This window comes from Dendrobates tinctorius, unplaced genomic scaffold (assembly GCF_039654945.1).
Source record: "Dendrobates tinctorius isolate UK_male_01 unplaced genomic scaffold, ASM3965494v1 ptg000022l, whole genome shotgun sequence".
Lineage (NCBI taxonomy): Eukaryota > Metazoa > Chordata > Amphibia > Anura > Dendrobatidae > Dendrobates > Dendrobates tinctorius.
In genome coordinates this window covers 64545060-64567500 of record NW_027361690.1, presented here as the reverse complement: position 1 = coordinate 64567500, position 22441 = coordinate 64545060, and the positions used below count along the sequence as shown (strand labels likewise).

The 22441-nt window shown below is 40.1% G+C and overlaps 1 protein-coding gene across 1 annotated transcript in view; it reads right to left on the bottom strand.

The window, feature by feature from the left end:
• Positions 1–22441, bottom strand: part of SLCO3A1 (solute carrier organic anion transporter family member 3A1) — a 680913-nt gene that overhangs the window by 79532 nt on the left and 578940 nt on the right. Inside the window, exon 9 of the mRNA XM_073568740.1 lies at positions 9844–9908. Coding sequence (XP_073424841.1) covers positions 9844–9908 — 65 coding nt within the window. The remainder of the gene's footprint in view (positions 1–9843; positions 9909–22441) is intronic.

Below are 22441 nucleotides of genomic sequence, written 5' to 3'. Positions count from 1 at the left end.
TCAAATTTAGATATATTGCTTGTAGTAGGAAAAGGTCTTGGAATAACAAAATTCTGTCTGTCTGAATAAAGCAGCAGATGGAATTTACTACAGGAGGATTGTATACCTCCCCTGAAGTGGGATAAAAAAAAATAACTATTCAAGATTATATATTTCAAGAAATATTATTAAATAATCAGTAGTAGTACAACATGTTTCATCATTTTAAGATAAATATTTTAAAGGTTCTTTAAAACATTTGACTAGTGATTCAGTAATGTCTAAAAATATGTAGTATATCTACATTATATTTATTTCTCACTGCAAAATGCAAATAAATTTATCTATTTCATGCAATGTGATTTTCTGGATTTTATTTTTGATATTCTATCTCTCAATGTTAAAATTGACCTACCCTAAAAATTATAGACTGTTCATGTCTTTGTCAGTGGGCAAACTTCCAAAATCAGCAAGGGATCAAATAATGATTTCCTTCACTGCACATATACATACATACTAGCTGTACCTGGCCACGCGTTGCTGTGGTTCAGTCTGGTTAATTGGAAAAAAAGAAAAGAGGAAATGCATGTTTCTAATATGTTTACTTTTAAAATGCTTGTGGGTATAAAATATTTTTTGTTGTTCCATTGTCTGTGTAGATCTAGAGATTGTCTGGCTTGCCGACTCTAGAACACGCAACGTATAATTGTCCATATGAAAAGCAATCCGTTTCTGGATCTAATCCGCATAATTCTAAATATTTATGGTGATTGCAAGCGCCAATTGAATTGGGAAATGCAATCTCTTAAATTGAAATGGCATATCCGTTGGAATCATAGGAATGCAAGGAATAAGGACATCTTCACCTTTGAAAGGTCCTGTTAAGACTGTTGCTTCTACAATGTTGCTCCTTAATTTTTTTTTACTGTAAGCTGCATGCCTTGCAAAGCTTTGGCAGGTTGATATTTTGAAACATGATAATTGGCATTCCGATTTTCAATTGCAGTACATGCGGTGGCATTACTGGCAGATCGAGTGCATTCAAAAATTCTGTTGGATAATTAATCACTTCATCTGCTTCTACAACAGTGTTGACGAACTTGCATGTGACTGGCTCGCTATGAATGTTGGACTGAATAATATTGTTATGTTCGTACACATCTTTGTTCTTGGCCATAAGAATAGCTCGTTCACTCAGCCAATCGTAATTCTTATAATTGGTTTAACCCCTTTCTGACATAGGGAGTACATTTACGCCAATGTCGGACTACCTACCTTTGATGTGGGCTCTGGTGGTGAGCCCACATCTTTCCCAGGAAATGTCATCTGTTTTGAACAGCTCACATGAGCCCGCAATAGCCGAGAGTGGAATCGTGATCCACCCGTGGCTATTAACCAGTTAAATGCCACTGTCAAACTCTGACAGCGGCATTTAACAAGCGCTTCCAGCAATTGCACTGGAAATACGCACACCAGTAACCCGCTTCACATGATCGTAGGTCAATGGTGTGTTGTCATGACAACCGGAGGTCTCCTAGAGATCTTTATGGCTGTCAGTGTTGGCTTGTTGTGAGCACCACCTAGTGGTCGGTGCTCATAGTAAGTAAGTAAATCTGCTACATAGAGGCGATCTGATCATCGCCTCTCTGTAGAAGGGCTGATCGGTTTGTGGCAGCTTCTAGTCTCCCATGGAGACTATTGAAGCATGCCAAAAGTAAAAAAGCTTTTAAAAATATAAAAAAATAAAAAATATAAAAGTTCAAATCACCCCTTTTGAACTTTTGACCCATTCAAAATAAAACAATAAAAATAAAATCAAACATACACATATTTGGTATCATCACATTCAGAATTACCCGATCTATCAACAAAAGAGGATTAACCTGATCACTGAATGGCGTAGTGAGAAAAAAAGTCAAAATGCCAGAATTACGTTTCTTTAGTCGCCACGACATTGCATTAAAATGTAATAATGGGCGATCAAAAGATCGTATCTGCACCAAAATGGTATAATTAAAAACGACAGCATGACATGCAAAAAATAAGCCCTCACCCAACCCGAGATCATGAAAAATGGAGACGCTACAGGTATCGGAAAATGGCACATTTTTTTAACAAAGTTGGGAATTTTTTTTCTCCACTTAGATAAAAAAGAACCTAGACATGTTTGTTGTCTATGAACTCATAATGACCTGGAGAATCATAATGGCAGCTCAGTTTTAGCATTTAGTGAACCTAGTAAAAAAGCAAAACAAAAAGCAAGTGTGGGATTGCACTTTTTTTTATAATTTCACTGCACTTAGAATTTTTTTCCTGCTTTCTAGTACACAACATAGAAAAAACAATGATGTCATTCAAAGGTACAACTCATCCCGCAAAAAAATAAGCCCTCACATGGCCGTATTGATGGAAAAATAAAAAAGTTATGGCTCTGAGAAGAAGGGGAGGGAAAAACGAAAATGCAAAAGTGAAAAAAAGGCCAGGAGTTAAGGGGTTAAATATTGGGAGATACTTTTTCAATCAATTCTTCTTCGGATGCCACTAAATTGCAGAAGTTATGAGCCAATGAAATTTGTCCTGAGGTCAGATCAAACGGCACCTTTCCGTTCCCAGTTGATGCGAGAATATCTCAGCTGATCAATCATTTTGCAGTCGGACACTCATATTTGTAGTACATTTTAACGTCTTTACATGTTGCCACAAAGTAGAGTATTTCAGTCAAGCATTTATTTTGTCCGCTGGTGTCGATTGAGGAATTACAGGTAACGTTTGTCAGAAATCTCCTGCAAGCAGTATTATTGCTTTCCCAGATGGTCTGATGTTTCTGAGCAAATTTTGCAATGATTGATCAAGATCCTCGAGTGATTTTATTGTGTGTGTCGTTGTGCATTCATCCCAAACAATTTGCATTTGTGCAATACTTTTCCCATGCCGAATGCTTTGGAAATGTTGCAAGTGGGAGTTTCAATGAATTGTATGTTCAATGGCAATTTCAAAGAAGAATGAGTAGTTCTTCCACCTGGTAGAAATGTTGCAGCTATTCCGGACGACGCAAGAGCTAAGGTCGCACAAAATAACTAAATTGAAATGAAAATAAGTAGAAATCTATGAAAATTCAATTTAACCCCTTCGGTCATGAATTTTGTTTTGGCATTCAAAAAATCTGGTATTTTTTTCTCGGTTAACCCCTTCATGACCCAGCCTATTTTGACCTTAATGACCTGGCCATTTTTGGCAATATTGACCAGTGTCCCTTTATGAGGTAATAACTCAGGAACGCTTCAACGGATCCTAGCGATTCTGAGATTGTTTTTTCGTGACATATTTGGCTTCATGTTAGTGGTAAACTTAGGTCAATAATGTTTGCATTTATTTGTGAAAAAAACAGAAATTTGGTGAAAAATTTGAAAATTTTGCAATTTTCACATTTTTAATTTTTATTCCATTAAACCAGAGAGTTATGTAACACAAAATAGTTAATAAATAACATTTCCCACATGTCTACTTTACATCAGCACAATTTTGGAAACAAAATTTTTTTTTGTTGGGAAGTTATAAGGGTTAAAAGTTGACAGGCGATTTCTCATTTTTACAACAAAATTTACAAAACCATTTTTTTTAGGGACCACCTCACATTTGAAGTCACTTTGAGGGGTCTATATGGCAGAAAATACCCAAAAGTGACACCATTCTAAAAACTGCACCCCTCAAGCTACTCAAAACTACATTCAAGAAGATTATTAACCCTTCAGGTGCTTCACAGCAACTAAAGCAATGTGGAAGGAAAAAATGAACATTTTAATTTTTCCAATAAAAATTTTCTTTTAGCATCAATTTTTTCATTTTCACATGGGCAACAGGATAAAATGGATCCTAAAATTTGTTGGGCAATTTCTCCTGAGTACACTGATACCTCATATGTGGTCATAAACCACTGTTTGGGCGCACGGCAGGGCTCAGAAGGGAAGGAGAGCCATTTGACTTTTTGAATGGAAAATATGCTGGAATATTTAGCTGTTGCCATGTCGCGTTTGGAGAGTCCATGTGCGCCTAAACATTGGAGCTCCCCCACAAGTGACCCCATTTTGGAAACTAGACCCTCCAAGGAACTTATTTAGATGCATAGTGAGCACTTTGAACCGCCAGGTGCTTCACAAATTGATCCGTAAAAAAAAAGGACTTTTTTTTTCACAAAAATTTTCTTTTAGCCTCAGTTTTTTCATTTTCACATGGGCAATGGGATAAAATGGATCCTAAAATTTGTTGGGCAATTTCTCCTGAGTGCGCCGATACCTCATATGTGGTCATAAACCACTGTTTGGGCACACGGCAGGGTACCGAAGGGAAGGAGCACCATTTGACTTTTTGAATGGAAAATTAGCTCCAATCGTTAGTGGACACCATGTCGTGTTTGGAAAGCCCCTGTGTGCCTAAACATTGGAGCTCCCCCACAAGTGACCCCATTTTGGAAACTAGACCACCAAAGGAACTTATCTAGATGTGTGGTGAGGACTTTGAACCCCCAAGTGCTTCACAGAAGTTTATGATGCAGAGCAGTGAAAATAAAAAAAAAAAAATTTTTTCCTCAAAAATGATTTTTTTTGCCCGCTATTTTTTATTTTCACAAGGCTAACACGAGAAATTGGACCACAAAAGTTGTTGTGTAATTTGTCCTGAGTACACCGATACCCCATATGTCAGGGGAAACCACTATTTGGGCGCATGGGAGAGCTCAGAAGGGAAGGAGCGCGATTTTGGAATGCAGACTGATGGGATGTTCTGCGGGCATCATGTTGCGTTTGCAGAGCCCCTGATGTGCCTAAACAGTAGAAACCCCCCACAAGTGAACACATTTTGGAAACTAGACCCCCCAAGGAGCTTATCTAGATGTGTAGTGAGCACTTTGAACCCCCAAGTGCTTCACAGAAGTTTATAAACGCAGAGCCATGAAAATAAAAAATCATTTTTTTTCCTCAAAAATGATTTTTTAGCCCGCTATTTTTTATTTTCACAAGGGTAACAGGATAAATTGGACCCCTAAAGTTGCTGTTCAGTTTGTCCTGAGTACGCTGGCACCCCATATGTGGTGGGGAATCACTGTTTGGGCACACGGCAGGGCTCAGAAGGGAAGGAGCGCCATTTGACTTTTTGAATGGAAAATTAGCTCCAATCGTTAGCGGACACCATGTCGTGTTTGGAGAGGCCCTGTCTGCCTACACTTTGGAGCTCCCCCACATATCACCACATTTTGTAAACTAGACCCCCTAAGGAAGTTATCTAGATGCATAGTGAGCACTTTGAACCCCCAGGTGCTTTACAGAAGTGTATAACGCAGAGCTGTGAAAATAAAAATATTTTTTTTTCCTCAAAAAATGATTTTTTTAGCCCACTATTTTTTATTTTCACAATAGTAACAGGAGAAATTGGACCCCAAAAGTTGTTGTCCAGTTTGTCCTGAGTACGCTGGTACACAATATGTGGGGAGGGACCACTGTTTGGGCACACGTCGGGGCTCGGAAGGGAAGTAGTGACGTTTTGAAATACCGACTTAATGGAATGGTCTGCGGGCGCCATGTTACGTTTGCAGAGCCTCTGATGTGCCTAAACAGTGGAAACCCCCCACAAGTGACCCCATTTTGGAAACTAGACCACCCAAGGAACTTATATAGATGTGTGGTGAGCACTTTGAACCCCCAAGTGCTTCACAGAAGTTTATAACGCAGAACCGTGAAAATAAAAAAAAAAAAATTTTTCCTCAAAAAATGATTTTTTAGCCCGCAACTTTTTATTTTCACAATGGTAACAGGAGAAATTGGACCCCAAAAGTAGTTGTCCAGTTTGTCCTGAGTACGCTGGTACCCAATATGTGGGGAGGGACCACTGTTTGGGCACACGTCGGGGTTCGGAAGGGAAGTAGTGATGTTTTGAAATACCGACTTGATGGAATGGTCTGCCGGCTTCATGTTACGTTTGCAGAGCCCCTGATGTGGCTAAACAGTGGAAACCCCCCACAAGTGATCCCATTTTGGAAACTAGACCACCCAAGGAACTTATCTAGATATGTGGTGAGCACTTTGAACCCCCAAGTGCTTCACAGAAGTTTATAACGCAGAACCGTGAAAATAAAAAATCTTTTTTTTCCTCAAAAAATGATTTTTTAGCCTGCAATTTTTTGTTTTCACAAGGTTAACAGGATAAATTCGACCCCAAAAGTTGTTATCCAGTTTGTCCTGAGTACGCTGGTACCCCATAGGTGGGGGGGGACCACTGTTTGGGCACACATCGGGGCTCGGAAGGGAAGTAGTGACATTTTGAAATACCGACTTGATGGAATGGTCTGCGGGTGTCATGTTACGTTTGCAGAGCCCCTGATGTGCCTAAACAGTGGAAACCCCCCACAAGTGACCCCATTTTGGAAACTAGACCCCCCCAAGGAACTTTTCTAGATGTGTGATGAGCACTTTGAACCCCCAAGTGCTTCACCGAAGTTTATAACTTAGAGCCGTGAAAGCAAAAAAAATAATTTTTTTTCACAAAAATCTTTTTTTTAGCCCCCATTTTTTTTTTCCAAGGGTAACAAAAGAAATTAGACTCCCAAAGTTGTTGTGCAATTTTTCCTGAGTACGCTGATACCCCATATGTGGGGGTAAACCACTGTTTGGGCACACGTCGTGGCTCGGAATGGAGAGAGTGCTGTTTGACATTTTGAACGCAAAATTGGCTGGAATAAATCGTGGTGCCATGTCACGTTCGGAGACCCCGTGATGTGCCTAAACAGTGGAAACCCCTCAATTCTAACTCCAACTCTAACCCCAACACACCCCTAACCCAACCCTAATAATAACCCTAACCACAACCCTAACGCCAACACACCCCTAACCCTAATCCCAACTCTAACCCTAACTACAAGCCTAACCCTAATCCCAACCCACCACTAACCCTAATTCCAGCCCTAACCCTAATTCCAACCCTAACCCTAATTCCAACCCTAACCCTAATTCTAGCCCTAACCCTAATTCCAACCCTAACCCTAATTTTAACCCTAACTCTAATTTTAACCCTAACCCTAATTGCAACCCTAACCCTAATTCTAGCCCTAACCCTATTTCTAACCCTAACCCTATCGGTAACCCTAATTCCAACCGTAACCCTAGTTCGAACCCTAAATGGAAAAAAAAAATATTTTTTTATTTTATTGTTTGTGCATGGCTATGGGGGTGATAAAAGGGGGGTGTATTAACTTTTTTTTCATTTTGATCACTGTGAGAGTGTATCACAGTGATCAAAATGAAAAATGAACGGGCAACCGGCAAATTCATGGGCGCCGCCATCTTGGACAATGGCAGGCGCACTGCGCATGCGCTCGCCATTTTGCAAGATGGCGGCGCCCATGATCCGGACGCCGGGAGCCACGGCGGGACACCGGGAGCACGATCGGAGGTCCCGGGGGATCGGAAGGTGGGAGGGAGCGATAGGAAGGGGAGGGGGAGCAGATGATGACGGCAGCGACCGATCGCCGCCGTCCATCGGTGGCGGGGGCCGATCGGCCCCGCCAGTCAGTGTGTGGGGGGGTCGGGTGTCGGTGTCCAGCCTTGTCCGATGCTATTGCAGCATCGGCCATGGCTGGATTGTAATATTTCACCAAATTTCATTGGTGAAATATTACAAATCGCTCTGATTGGCTGTTTCACTTTTAACAGCCAATCAGAGCGATCGTAGGCACGTGGGGGCTAAGCCACGCCCCCAGGGATTAACTGTAGAGTGTCCTCTGTGTGCGGGTCGGGTGACCTTTCAGTGACCCCGGTCACCCGACCCGCAGGGGGGCTATTTATAGCATGACGCCTACGTAGGCGTCATAGGTCGTTTGGGCACGACTTTTCATGATGCCTACGTAGGCGTCATGGGTCGTGAAGGGGTTAAGTATTGGAAGTATAAGGAAGTGGATGACACCTTCTACGTAAACAATAACTAACTAAACAATAAACAGTCACTATTTCATTCTTTATGTTGACACTACTCAACATAAACAATGCTGTTGCTTTTACTTCCAACAGATGGCGCTGTTCAAAAAAGCATGCTTTTACCTGTCACAGGTGTGCCATCTATATCATAGGTATATAAAAACAGGCTTGCATTCGAATGCGACATTGTGTCAAAATTTCAAAGCAATCGGTGAAGAACTTTCGGAGATTTAAGATTTTAAACAAACGGACATTTACATTTTTGTTTATATAGATACAGTATATGTACATTTTTTTAAGTGTACCCCAAATAAATAAATTGGGATCCATAATTACTTAAATAGTTAAGCATTTTTATAATTTAGTCTCTGTATAAGAGTACAATGTATTTAAAATTAAATGGGTTGTCTACTACTTGGACAACCCTTTCTCAATCACCATGTTTCCCACCTAATAATACCTATACTCACACCTAGGCTCCCATGACATTACGGCTGCTCTCTCACTTCCTCTGGATGTCTAGTTTGTCTGAAGGAGGGAAGATTAAACAGGCTGCTGGAATCACATGACATAACAATGTCACACAAGCCCCGGGAGAGGTGTTACTGTTTTAGGGGAAAATATGGTGATTGAAAAGGGGTTGTCTGAGTAATGGACCTCTTTAAGTGATAAAAATGTCAATGAAGTGTTTACCTTAAATGTTATGTCAGGTGATTTTACAAAAATATGGATGAATTTGTTTATAAAATGTATGAAAATCTGGTCGTTGTTTTATCGCTTCGGGATGAAACTGGTAATACTATTTATTGTTCCCTCTAGCTGTTGAGCCTGTGGGTTTTGTTACAAACTGGAGACAGGTAGAGGTTTTATTGGACTATTTATCCATAACCCAATCCAAAGGGTTTTTCTCTCCTATCAAGTATGAAAAGCGCAGATAAATGTCTCTCAACTCAAACCCTGAAGTACCTCCAACAAGTTAGGTTTTCCTTGGTATTGCTTACCGTAGGTGATGTTACTATTGTTAATGCCTCAAAAATTGGCATTAATGTTCTTGCTAATGAATATTGCAAATCATGACCCAATGGCAATACCTAGAAGCAATGGTGATAAATTCCCCAGAAGACAATAGGCAAGGTCTATTACATTTTCAGTAGGGTTCATAAGTTGATATCAACCAGTCTCAAGATGCTTGGCATGGTGGCTAGCAAAGAAGGCAACAAATTTTGGTAGGAATATCATACTATATATTTTTTTCTTTAATATTAATTTGAGTAAGGGTACTCTGGCAGTGGGGATCCAAATTTTAGAAGCTCTTAATGAAAAAATAGAGCACATGAAGATATCTAAAGTTAAAAATGCATTAAAAATATAAAATATTCCCCTGACTGTGGACCAGGAACATGTACACAGGGATCTATGTATTTTAGCTTTATTTGAATGGCCAATGTACTATTCTTTCCAGCATTCAGGGACATACATTTTCATAAAGTTGATGAGTTTTATCACTTCATAAATGTTCTAGTACAGATGGCTAAAGGCATTGCAGGATTTTAGTGAGTTTAAATAAATTTTAACAAAAAAGTATCAAACAGCTTGCTGTGCTATAACTTCAGAAAATGCTTTGCAACTGTGAACTGACAGTGCAGAAGACTTATGGTCCAACATACTGTGATTACCATGGGGCGATCTCATAGTACAGTACCGATGAAAACTATGAAGTCCACAAAAATCTCACTGGCTTCATAGTGGAAGGCTATTATTTTTGTTTCCAATAAGTTTTAATATAAGGGATTCAGCAGGGTACGTGTATTTGGTTCTATGTGAACAGGTCTAACACTTCAAATACTGCTACAATTGGCTAGAACACAGAACAGATAAGGGAGCTTTACATCATGAGACTTACCGATCAAACGCAGAAGAAGAAACAGAACACCCAGTGCATATGACTTCAGTTCCGGACTTACTGCCCTGTAGAGAGAAAAGAACAGACTCAGTGAATAAAAAAATGTATACTGTGGTGTAACCTATCGGAAATTACTGAAGAAAAGGACGTTTCATCAAGAATAAGGTCACACATCATGAAGGCAGTGCAATTTGCCACAATACACAAAGGGAAGCTATCTGTAAGACTATAAATAAGACTTTAAATATGAAACAAAATGGGACTAGATACTAATGAAATATTAGGTTTGCTCATACAAGAAATTAAAATTCACGGAATGCAAAACATTGCGCTGTCATCAAAATGTTAGAAAATTTGATCAAAAGGGTAAATGCACATATTGTGGATGTCGTGTGGATTTTCTGCAGCATGCTAATAGCAAAAATCCAAGTCGAGGGAGTTTCCATCTTCATGCGTTGGAGTATTAGTAAGCTGCGAAAGGCTAAACGAGGAGGTCAGAGATAAAAGGTGAGTAGCAGATGGGGAGAAGGGAAGAGCAATGGGGATGTTGAAATCGCCCATTATGAGGGTAGGGATGTCACAGGAGAGAAAATGTGGAAGCCAAGTGGCAAAATGATCCAGGAACTGATGGGAGTGGCCAGGAGGACGATACACCGCCACTCGCATGGAGAAGGGGGTGTAGAGTCTGATGGCATGGACCTCAAAAGAAGGGATGACAAGTGAGGGTAGTTGAGGGATAACCTGAAAGGTACATTTTGGTGATAGGAGCAGACCAAAGCCTCCACCTGCTCTACTGTCTGATCTTGGGGTATGAGAGAAGTGTAGTCCACCATATGAAAGAGCAGCAGTAGTGTGTGACTGCTGGATCCAGGTTTCAGTAAGAGCCAGAAGGTTAGGAGAATTAGAAAGGAAAAAGTCATGAATGAAGGAGAGTTTGTTACACACTGAGCGAGAATTCCAAAGGGCACAATTAAGAGAGACAGATGGCATGCAGGGAATATTAATAAGATTAGAGGGGTTTCTGAGTGTAGCAGTTGGGGGGTTTGACTTTCTATAACACGGGGGACCAGGGTTGGGAGAAAAGTCTCCTGCGACTAGGAGAATGAGGATAGAAAGAGTGAGCAGATGGTTAAGTGATTTGTGAGAGCGTCTCTGATGTTGAATGGTGGGACTGAATGGATCTGTGCAATTTAGCAATGTGAAAAGAGCATGAGTGCTATACATAGGAGAGGAAAGGAGTGATGGGCCAATATGGATGGAGTGTAGAGAGTTAATGCCAGGGCGGTGGATGTGTGTGAATGCAGCGGCCAGGATATAAATTATACAAATGCATATGGTAATCCAAATGTACAGGGAGTAGATGTATATAAACGTCTTACCTGTCTCCTGCCCTGTCTAACTGCCATGTAACTGCCTCATACTTTGATTAAATGTGCATAAATGCCCCCTGCATAAATGCCTTCCCCAAGCTATGTCTGAATATATAGGAGGCGATGGCTTAGATCTCCTTTTTTTATTTTTTTTTTGCTCTCTCTCTTCTCATTAATCAATCAAACTAAATTGAGACAGCAGGACCCAATAAATGTTGTGGTCAGATAAACAAATGTCCAGCACTACATGGATCATAAAGCACTTTGAAAAGTTTCTTGACCTCACAACATAAGGGGACAAACAGGGTAAGTTGAACTAACTATATACCAGATATAAGCTTGCATAGTTGAAAACACATATATAGCATTCAGGATTAACTGCTTGCTGACATTGAATGGAGTGGAGACACACAGGAGTTGATTCAGAGCAGAGATTGAAAGAGCTGGTTACCAGATATAAGCTTGCATAGTTGAAAACACATACAAAACCTTTAAGTCAAATTCATTTTAGCTTGAACTTTTTGGTGCAAATAACCTGCCTGTCATTTGGCACAGTATTACCAAAGCATCAACTGGAGTTGCCATTAAAGGTGAATTCCCATCTCAAAGATGCCATCCCAATATGTAGTAGGTGTAATAATAATAATGTTAGAAGATACCTTCAATTAGAAATATAGTATAGTTGCTTACTCCATTTCAGTAGCTTAGGTATCCATGCTTAAGACCACTAACAACCCGCTGTCCCCGCTGATCTTCATACTCACATTGGAACCCTTCCTAAGGAGAATCCCCGCTAACAACAGCATAGTGGGTCCCTGCATTTGTGGCTCTCTGTACAAGATAATATGCAGATGATCTGCTTTTTTTCATTAATAAACTGACTATTTCCTTATTCAATTTAATGACCTAATGCAGCATATACATTAGCCTCTCAAACTTCAAAATTAACTTTTTTTTAAATCTGAAGCCTTGAACATCAATATTCCACACTCTGTCCTGATGCCCTTGATGACAGCCTTTAGTATTAAATGAGCTAAAACAGCTATAAAATATTTAGGGATATTCCTACCAAAGGATGTTAAATAGATGTACTCTTTTATTTTTCCTAGACTACTTAAATTAGTACAAAGAGACTGCTTGAGAAGGACGAGGAATGTTTTTACATAGTATGGAAGAAGTGCAATCTTCAAAATGAATATCATTCCTCGTATCTTATATGTCATTCAGGCACTGCTGATCAGCATTCCCTCGTCCTTGTTTAGAAGTCTAGCCGCAGTCCAGACTAAGTTAATTTGGACTGGGAAACTTCCATATATAGGTAGGGCTACATTTTACCGTCCACAAACCTCAGGAGGCATAGAGCTACAAGATTTTTGATCATATTATATTGCTTCTTACCTTTCCAGAGTCCTGGACTGTTGCAGGAATGGGTCTGGGAAAGCATAGGTTGGACTTGAACAGAGCTTAACAAACGCCACATTAGTAACTATCCCTTGGCTCGATGTATCTACACTCAAAACTCATCCTTTAGGCTAAGTTCACACTTGCGTACCGGGAATCTGTGGACGGCTGCGTACTTCCTCCCTGAAGCTCTGCCCACTTCCACACTTCTTCCACTCCTGCCGTTTAGGTTTAGCTACTTCTGCATGTGTCCTGCGTACCTATCTTTAACATTGGGTACGCAGGACATGCGGATGTATGCGGATGCATCGTTTTGACGCGCCCACCAACCGCACAGGAGCGCAACTTGTTGCTTTCCCGTGTGGTCGGCTGGTGCGTCAAAACGATGCATCCACATACATCCGCATGTCCTGCGTACCCAATGTTAAAGATAGGTATGCAGGAAGCATGCAGAAGTAGGCGGACCTTAACGGAAGAAGTGTGGAAGTGGGCAGAGCTTCAGGAAGTACGCAGCCGTCCTCAGATTCCCATCACGTGTCCACCCACGTGACTGTTGACGTCACGAAGGTACTGCAGCTACCTTGGAGCCAGCAGCATAACGCTGTGGACAACGCTGTGAACCACACTGTAAAGACCGCCAGTGCACCGAGGGAGCAGTGAGTAATGTATGAGACTGTCACCGGCCGGGACAGTACTCTAATAACTATTTGATGGTAGTGTTCTACTTTGTTTCTACTTTTAAGACTAATACAGCACTGCACGCAAGAACGGTTGTTTTTTATTAAAAGACCCAGGTGACGGAGCTCTAATTCTGTCCATCTATAAGACAACGGCTATAGGTCTTCCCTCTTCATGTGATTTATTTTGAGGTAAATTTTCAACTTTGCAACCTTACTCAGTGTTCCCTTAAAATCTAATCATAAGGTATTTTTAATATCTTTAACTTTTTTTACTCTTTTATTTTTATTTTTCCCTCTTTTTTTGAAAAGTCTCCGCATACACAATATATTTTTTGGCAATTTACCTATCGACTTCACTGAGGAAGTGCATATTGGGTCTGGTCTCTAAAAGTGTAGGAAGAAATAGTGCGGATATTTCAGCGCAGACACATTTTTAATAAAAAACAAGACCTCACATGACTGTGGGCCAAAATATGGAAAAATTATAGCTCTCAAAATGTGGTGATGCAAAAACTATTTTTTGCAATAAAAAGCGTCTTTTAGTGTGTGACAGCTGCCAAACATAAAATCCCGCTATAAAAAGTAAATTAAACCCCCTTTATGAACCCCTTATTTAGGTAAAAACAATAAAATAAAAAAATGAATTTATTTCCATTTTGACATTAGGGTTAGGGTTGGGCTAAAGTTAGGGTTAGGCTTGGGGCTAAAGTTAGGATTACGGTTGGGGTTAGGGGTGGGATTAGGGTTAGGGGTGTGTTGGGGTTAGGGTTGGAATTAGAATTGGGGGGTTTCCACTGTTTAGGCATATCAGGGGCTCTCCAAATGCAACATGACCTCTGATCTCAATTCCAGCCAATTTTGCATTGAAAAGTCAAACGGCGCTCCTTCCCTTCCGAGCTCTGCCATGCACCCAAACAGTGGTTTACCCCAACATATGGAGTATCAGTATACTCAGCACAAATTAAACAACAACTTTTGGAGTCCAATTTCTCCTGTTACCCTCAGGAAAATAAAAAAATGGGGGAAAAAATATCATTTTTGTGAAAAAAATATCATTTTTTATTTTTACGGCTCCACATTATAAACTTCTGTGAAGCACTTGGGAGTTCAAAGTGCTCACCACACATCTAAATTAGTTCCTTAGGGGGCCTTCTTTCCAAGATGGTGTCACTTGTGGGGCTTCCACTGTTTGGGCACATCAGGGCCTCTCCAAAAGTGACATGACATCCAATCTCAATTCCAGCCAATTTTGCTTTGAAAAGTCAAACGGCGCTAATTCCCTTCCAAGCTCTGCCATGCACCTAAACAGTGGTTAACCTGCATATATATATATATATATATATATAGGGCATCAGCATACTCAGGACAAATTTCTCCTGTTACCCTTGGTGAAATAAAACAAATTGGATCTGTAATAAATTTTTTGTGAAAAAAAGTTAAATGTACATTTTTTTAAAACATTCCCAAAATTCCTGTGAAGCATCTGAAGGGTTAATAAACTTGAATGTTCTTTTGAGCACCTTGAAGGGTACAGATTTTAGAATGGTGTCACTTTTGGGTGTTTTCTATCATATAGACCCCTCAAAGTGACTTCAAATGTGATGTGGTCCCTAAAAAAATGGTGTTGTAAAAATGAGAAATCGCTGGTCAAATTTTCACACTTATAACTTCCTAACAAAAAAATTTGGGTTCCAAAATTGTTCTGATGTAAAGTAGACATGTGGGAAATGTTACTTATTAAGTATTTTGTGTGACATATCGCTGTGATTAAAGGACATTAAAATTCAAAGTTGGAAAATTGCAAAATTTTCTAAATTTTTGCCAAATTTCCATTTTTTTCACAAATAAACGCAAGTCATATCAAAGAAATTTTACCAATTTCATGAAATACAATATGTCACGAGAAAACAGTGTCAAAATCGCTGGGATCCATGGAAGCGTTCCAGAGTTATTACCTCATGAAGGGACAGTGGTCAGAATTGTAAAAAATTGGCCTGGTCATTAACATGCAAACCACCCTTGGGGGTAAAGGGATTAATTATGCAGGACATACTATTCCTTTGTTCAGTTAATCAAGGGACATTAGCCATTTTTACATGTGCAAAATGAATAGAAGAAATCCAGCTTCCCGTTCCTGGAGAAATTTCCATTACTGGACAAAGTATATAAAATCCAAATTCATATCAGTATATTGTCATCACTGAAGGTGGGATAGAACAGATGCGTTTCGAGCTTAGCAGCTGGATTTCTTCTATTCATTTTGGATATTAATCCTGCTGCACTGCAGGTTTCCGTGCTTGAGCTCCTGGATTACCAGAGGGGTGAGCTGTTTTTTTTTTCCTTTTTCATATTGTTTCATGTGAGACTGTCCGATGACCCTTGTTACATGCTAATTTGTGTAATGCCTCCTGATTATAGATTGCATCAGCCCCTGCAATGTTTTTGTAACAATTATGTGGGTACTATGGAATCTGATTGCATGGGATAAAACGAATCTGAGACCAAGGCTGAGGCAAGCCAGTGTATTTAACAAAGTAAGAAGTGGAAACAAAACTAACAGAGATCTTCCTGCAATAGTAGCGAAGTGCACAGCATAGTATAGAAATGTTCAACAAACTGAATAGCGTGGCGTGACCGTTAATACAAACCAGTCCAGCAGCAATATGACGGAGGAGTGCACCCAGCACTTAAACGTGGGAATCCAGCAATACACAGGTGGATTCTTAGCAGGAGAACGTCTCTAGATGTACCTTTAGGGCTGAAAAGTCCAGCTCAAGCCCAGCACTGCAACCTAACAGACACAGTCCAGGAAGAAATAATGGTGTCAGAATTTCTTACTGACCCCAGCAGTTCCAGAGGCGAGTAGCTCCACAACAGAAGTCCAGACAATAGGTAATCCCAGTCAGGATCAAAGAGCAGCAAAGAAGACTGAAGGCAGCAGAATGTGGAGAGGTAGAGCACAGAGTAGCCAGTAGTAGCAGTAAGGAGTCCAGAAGAAACAGGAGGAAGCTCAGGAGCCAACAGCAACAAAATACTCAGGCAAGGAGGATCTCCCGACCAGGACTTAAATAGCACACTCCATCTTGGACAAGGGCAAAACAGGCTCCAAGAAACATCCAGAATCCTTACAGTTCTAGTCTGCCCAACTTGGAGGACAAATATGAGTCTAATTGAACAATGAAGGAACATGCATATCTGCCTCCTCCAAACCTGTGGAACAATGCCCTCAACTTAGAGCTGAGGATTATATAAGGACCCTGTCCTTGGTGTCATTCTACAGGATGTTAGCCTAGGAACCATGGTTCCAGTGGGTGGAATACAGATCTGATCCACTGCAAAACACTGAGCATATAAATTTGTTTGGATAACCCAGACTGAGTCAATCAGTTTACCTGGCCACATACTTAATTGGGCTTGTTCAGCTTCCTAAGCTTCCTGCTTACCTTCTCTCTGTGGGTGCCCGCCAAAAGCAGGGTGCTGCTGGTTTGGGGTAGTTGGTCATGGATGTCCAGAAGTTGCAGAAGTTCTAATTCTCAGTGAGCCCGCACTCAGGTGAAATTGTCATTTACACCATCTTGTGTCCTTGCTGAAAATGTAATATATCCTTATAACTGTTGGCAACCCAATAAAGTCTTACTGGAGTGTGATAACCTCACCCTGTGTTGTCTGAGTAGTATTCTGCCCACGGGGAAGAAGTATATGCTTCAGTGGGATGAATCCCGGGCCATGCGGTAATTCTAAAGACAGCAGGATCAGCGGATGAAAGCACCCACTGACCCTTGCGACTCCACATTAACAAATTATCTCTCTGAGAAGAAAAGGATCATCAGTTGAAATCCAACCATCCAGTTCTTGGTCACCCTGACATCTGAAGTTGAGGGAGAGCCCCCATTAACATTAGATTGTTGACTAGTCTCATCGTACATGATGGGTTCATGTGAAATGGATTTAATATGTTTAGCTAGGTGTAGACCTAGTTGCCTTAAGAAATTTTAGCCATCTTGAAAACTTTCAGATTCTAGTAGTTAACCCAATTTCACCAACCTTTTGTCTCCATTCAATTTTACTTTTATACATTATTTTATGCAAAGGCAACAAAGCATACCTAGTATGCAAATTTGCCAATGTGGATCGGTTTGTCAATTACTGGTTGATTATGGGGTACACTGTTCCTGAAACTTTCCTAGATCAACTTCTTCCTCATTGTGTTACTGATTTACCCTTTGCACGTAGATAATTTTTTTCCACTATTATATATGATGGTAAAGCATATGCCATGTTTTCTTAATGAACGATTCAGAGAACGGAAAATCTTCTGAAATAGTTAAAGATGTTATAATACAAACTCCAAGTGCTACCTATCCACAGCATGCATATTCTCATATAGTCCCAAGCAGAGAAACCTCAGACATCATACATTTTTCACCTTTCAATGGACAGGCAATAAAATTGTTTTTGGTTCAACTTCTTGAAGCCGTATTGCTTCTTTAGGGAAAGTTACCCTGCAGCCAAAACACAACAAAATAGTTGATAAGAGTTAGTTTGTAGAAAATCTTCTACATTTTGCTCTGTCAACATAGTGTTTGAGATTTTAAATCTCATGCACAAGCTGCAAAATACGAGTATATGCACACTGTGAATTGACAAGTCCTGCTGGCTTGAAATCCACCGCAAGTCAGTTTATGCTGTGGATGTTGTTCTGAGTTTCCCCATTTGGCATGCAAATAGTAAAATGTATTGCTCCCCTGCACCTGCATTGCAATGGTATCAGTGGTAAATGCCATTGAGGATATTGCCTTAAATTCTTACATGTGAATTAGCAACATGGAAACAATACAATTCCAGTTTTTATCTGCATAGCAGCACTCATGTTCTTAAAGGGAACCTGTCATCATTGTTTTTGCTACTGCGTCTGAGAGCAACATGACTACTGACAGTGATGGATCACTGGTGAGCTACTTGCTGTAATTTTGATAAAATCACTGTTTAATCTGCAACAGAACTATCAGTTGTCTGAATTATGAGCTCTGTGTAATCACCACTGATTGGCAACTTTCTGCGTACACCATGCATAAGAAGTAAGCTGCCAATCAGTGGTGGGGGTTGGGTTATATAGAGCTTATGAATATGGGTGACTACATGGCAGCAGGTTTACAAGTGCACTCATCATAATCTGCTGCTGTTAAAGTAGTAATATTATTAAAATATTATTAAAACTGCAACATGCAGCCCATCAGGTGACACATTGCGGGACTCAGGTTCTCTGTCTCTACATTATTCTGCTTTCAGATTAGGTGGCAAAAATTAAAACGAGGTTTTATTCAACACGTTTCGGAGTACTATGACACCTTCATCAGGAAATCACAAAAGTATATACCCTTCGTGACCAGCCAGAGTAAAAAAAAGGGGTAACTCTGCGCTGCTTGAAAGATTGAAGTCCAAATGGATATTCAGATGTAAAAGTGGCTTTATTCAACGCGTTTCGGAGTACTATGACTCCATCAGGAAACCACAAAAGTATATACCTTTATATACTTTTGTATATATTTTTGTGGTTTCCTGATGGAGTCATAGTACTCCAAAACGCGTTGAATAAAGCTTTTTCATCTGAATATCCATTTGGATGTCTATCTTTCAAGCAGCGTGGATTTAATTTAGTTATTTTTACATAGTAGGAACGAAAGGGCTGCGAATACCCCTTAATTCTAAATATTCAACCTGAATGAAATTCCCAATAAGTCCATATTAAAGACCCAGTTTTTATTATTGGTTTTCCCAGGAATTTAGTTTACGTCATGTAAGGTATATCTATTGCCTACTTGTCTTCGGAAAAATAAAATGGCCTAAAATAGGTGAACAGTGTTCTAGAACAGAAGAACATTGATTATTATCAACATTTTTTAATTAATGGACCCCTCAGTGACACTTTGCTGCCAATCAGGGTGGTACTGTAACCTCTTCAAAAATCATTACTTAGATTTTATAAGCGACTGCTGCACAACTCAGAGATAATTACATCTGCAGCTGCATAATAACTTTTGGAATTTAGCAGCATTGCTAACACTAGCTAATGGTGTCATTGGGAAATAAAATGAGTCATTATCTTTGGGAACTGAATGTTTTTTTATAACTTCACAAATAAGCCATTTTGGTGTTTAATTGTTTTAGGACCTAATATTGTAATAAAAAAGGCTCCATATTATTTTTCATCTTTCATGGACTTAAAAGAGGAAATCTAAAGTTAAAGATATTATCCACAAATAGAATCAGCATTGGGGAAGAGATATAACACAATGTATGCACGATGCTTTTGCAACGTGTTTTTTTTATTTCCGTGATTTTTCAAAAACGTGGTAAATGCGCAGTGACTTAGAAAGATGACATATCTCGAACATTTTGTATGTAACAGCGTGGTGCTGTGGACATGGAATAGCAGCATGTCATTTAATCATCTGTCAAATAATAAACTTTTGCCTTCAAAATAGCATGAAAGCATCAATTTTGCCAGGTACCCTTGCACAAAGTTTTTGGAGGATCAGCTGAGAGGTTGTTCCAAACATGTCGAAGAAATGACCACAGATCTTCTGTGAATGCAAACTTGCACAAATCCTTCTGTCTCTTCATGTAATCTCAGATAGACTTGCTGATGTTGTGATTAGGGCTCAGTGGGTCCAGATCATCACTTCCCGGACTCCTTGTTCTTTTTTACACTGAAGATGGTTCTTAATGACATTTTATGTTTTTGGGTCATTATACAGTTGCAGAATGAATTTGGAGACGTCTCTCTGATGGTATTGCATGATGGATGAGTATCTTCCTGCCTCTTTTAGCATTGTAGGCACCATTAATTCTGACCAATCCCTAATTCCATGTACTGAAATGCTGTCCCAAATGTGCAATGAACCTCCTCCATGCATCTTTGTTACCTGCAAACATTCATTATTGCAAAAAAGGAAAGGCAAAGAATCCCAGCCCTTACACACATGGTCAAAATTGTTGGTACCCCTCATTTAATGACAGAAAAACCCACAATGGTGATAGAAATAATGTGAATCTGACAAAAGTAACAAAAGTAATAAATAATAAATCAAAAATCTATGAAAATGAACAAATGAAAGTCAGACATTATTTTTCAACCATGCTTCCACAGAATTTTAAAACAATAAAACTCATGAAATAGGCCTGGACAGAAATGATGGTACCCTTAACTTAATATTTTGTTGTACAACATTTTGAGGCAATTACTGCAATCAAACGATTCCTGTAACTGTCAATAAGACTTTTGCACTTCTCAACAGGTATTTTGGCCCACTCCTCAAGAGCAATCGCTCCAGTTGTCTTGTGTTTGAAGCTTGCCTTTTCCAGACGACATATTTCATCTCTTTCCAAAGATGCTTAACAGGATTTAGATCAGGTCTCATAGAAGGCCACTTCAGAATAGTCCAATGTTTTCCTCTTAGCCATTCTTTGGTGTTTTAGCTGTGTGTTTTGAGTTATTATCCTGTTGCAAGACCCATGACCTGCAACTGAGACCAAGCTTTCTGACACTGGGCAGCACATTTCTCTCTAGAATCCCTTGATAGTCTTGAGATTTCATAGTACCCTGCACAGATTCTAGACACCCTGTGCCAGATGCAGCAAAACAGCCCCAGAACATAACAGAGCTTCCTCCATGTTTTACAGTAGGGACAGTGTTCTTTGCTTGATATATTTCATTTTTCCATCTGTGAACATAGAGCTGATGTGCCTTGCCCAAAAGTTCCATTTTTGTCTCATCTGTCCATAAGCCGTTCTCCCAGAAGCTTTGTGGCTTATCAACATGTAGTTTGGCAAATTCCAATCTGTCATTTTTAAGGTTTTTTTTCTTCCAATAATGGTGTCCTCCTTGGTATTCTCCTATGAATTCCACTTTGGCTCAAACAATGACAGATGGTGTGATCTGACACTGATGTACCTTGAGCTTGAAGTTCACCTTTAATCTGTTTAGAAGGTTTTCTGGGCTCTTTTGTTACCATTCGTATTATCCATCTCTTTGATTTGTCATCAGTGTTCCTCCTGCAGCCACGTCCTGGGAGGTTGGATACAGTCCCATGGAGCTTAAATTTCTGAATAATATGTGCAACTGTAGTTACAGGAACATCAAGCTGCTTGGAGATGGTGTTATAACTTTTATCTTTAACATGCTTGTCTATAATTTTCTTTCTAATCTCCTGAGCAAACTCTTTCCTTTGCTTCCTCTGGTCCATGTTGAGTGTGATACACCACATGTCACCAAACAGCACAGTGAGTATCTGTAGCCCTCTGTACAGGCCCACACACTGATTCCAAGATTGTAGACACCTGTGATACTAATTAGTGGACACACCTAGATTTAACATGTCCCTTTTGTCACATTATTTTCAGGAGTACCATCATTTCTGTCCAGGCCTATTTCATGAGTTTTATTTTTTTAATTCTGTGGAAGCATGGTTAAAAAGTAATGTCTGACTATCATTTGTTAATTTTCATAGATTTTTGATTTATTATTACTTTTGTCAGATTCATGTTATTTCTGTGACCAATATGGGTTTTTCTGTCATTATCCCCTTTCTGATTCTGACGTACTATCCCGTCCATGGGACCCGGGCCCCTATGCCCATGGACGGGATAGTATGTCATAGCGATCAGCGGCGCTCACATGGTGAGCACCGCTGATCGTGGCTGGGTGTCAGCTGATTATCACAGCTGACACCCGGCACTATGTGTCAGGGGCGGTCACGGACCGCCCCAGACACGTTAACCCCTGGCACACTGCGCCATGCGCTAGTATAGACTTACTTGCTGCTGTGTGTATGAGGACGGATATATGATTCTAGTGAATTACTCATTATGAAACCCCTTCCCTCTGATATTACATATGTGGTCAGGGACTGAGTTAGAATCAGCGCCAGCGCTCCTCTGCTGCAACATCAACAGCTGCTAGCGTCCGACATTACTCTTGTGTCTTAGCATTGTCGTTTAGTGACAGTGTCCACGCCGCGCTGCAATAGCAGCTCTCCTTAGCATCCGCAGCTGCGACGCCGCACACACGGTAGGTCTAGACGGACGTAGTGCCGCTGTCTTGGGCTACTCCTGTGACCGGATACTGTGTGTGTATTTATACTGAGT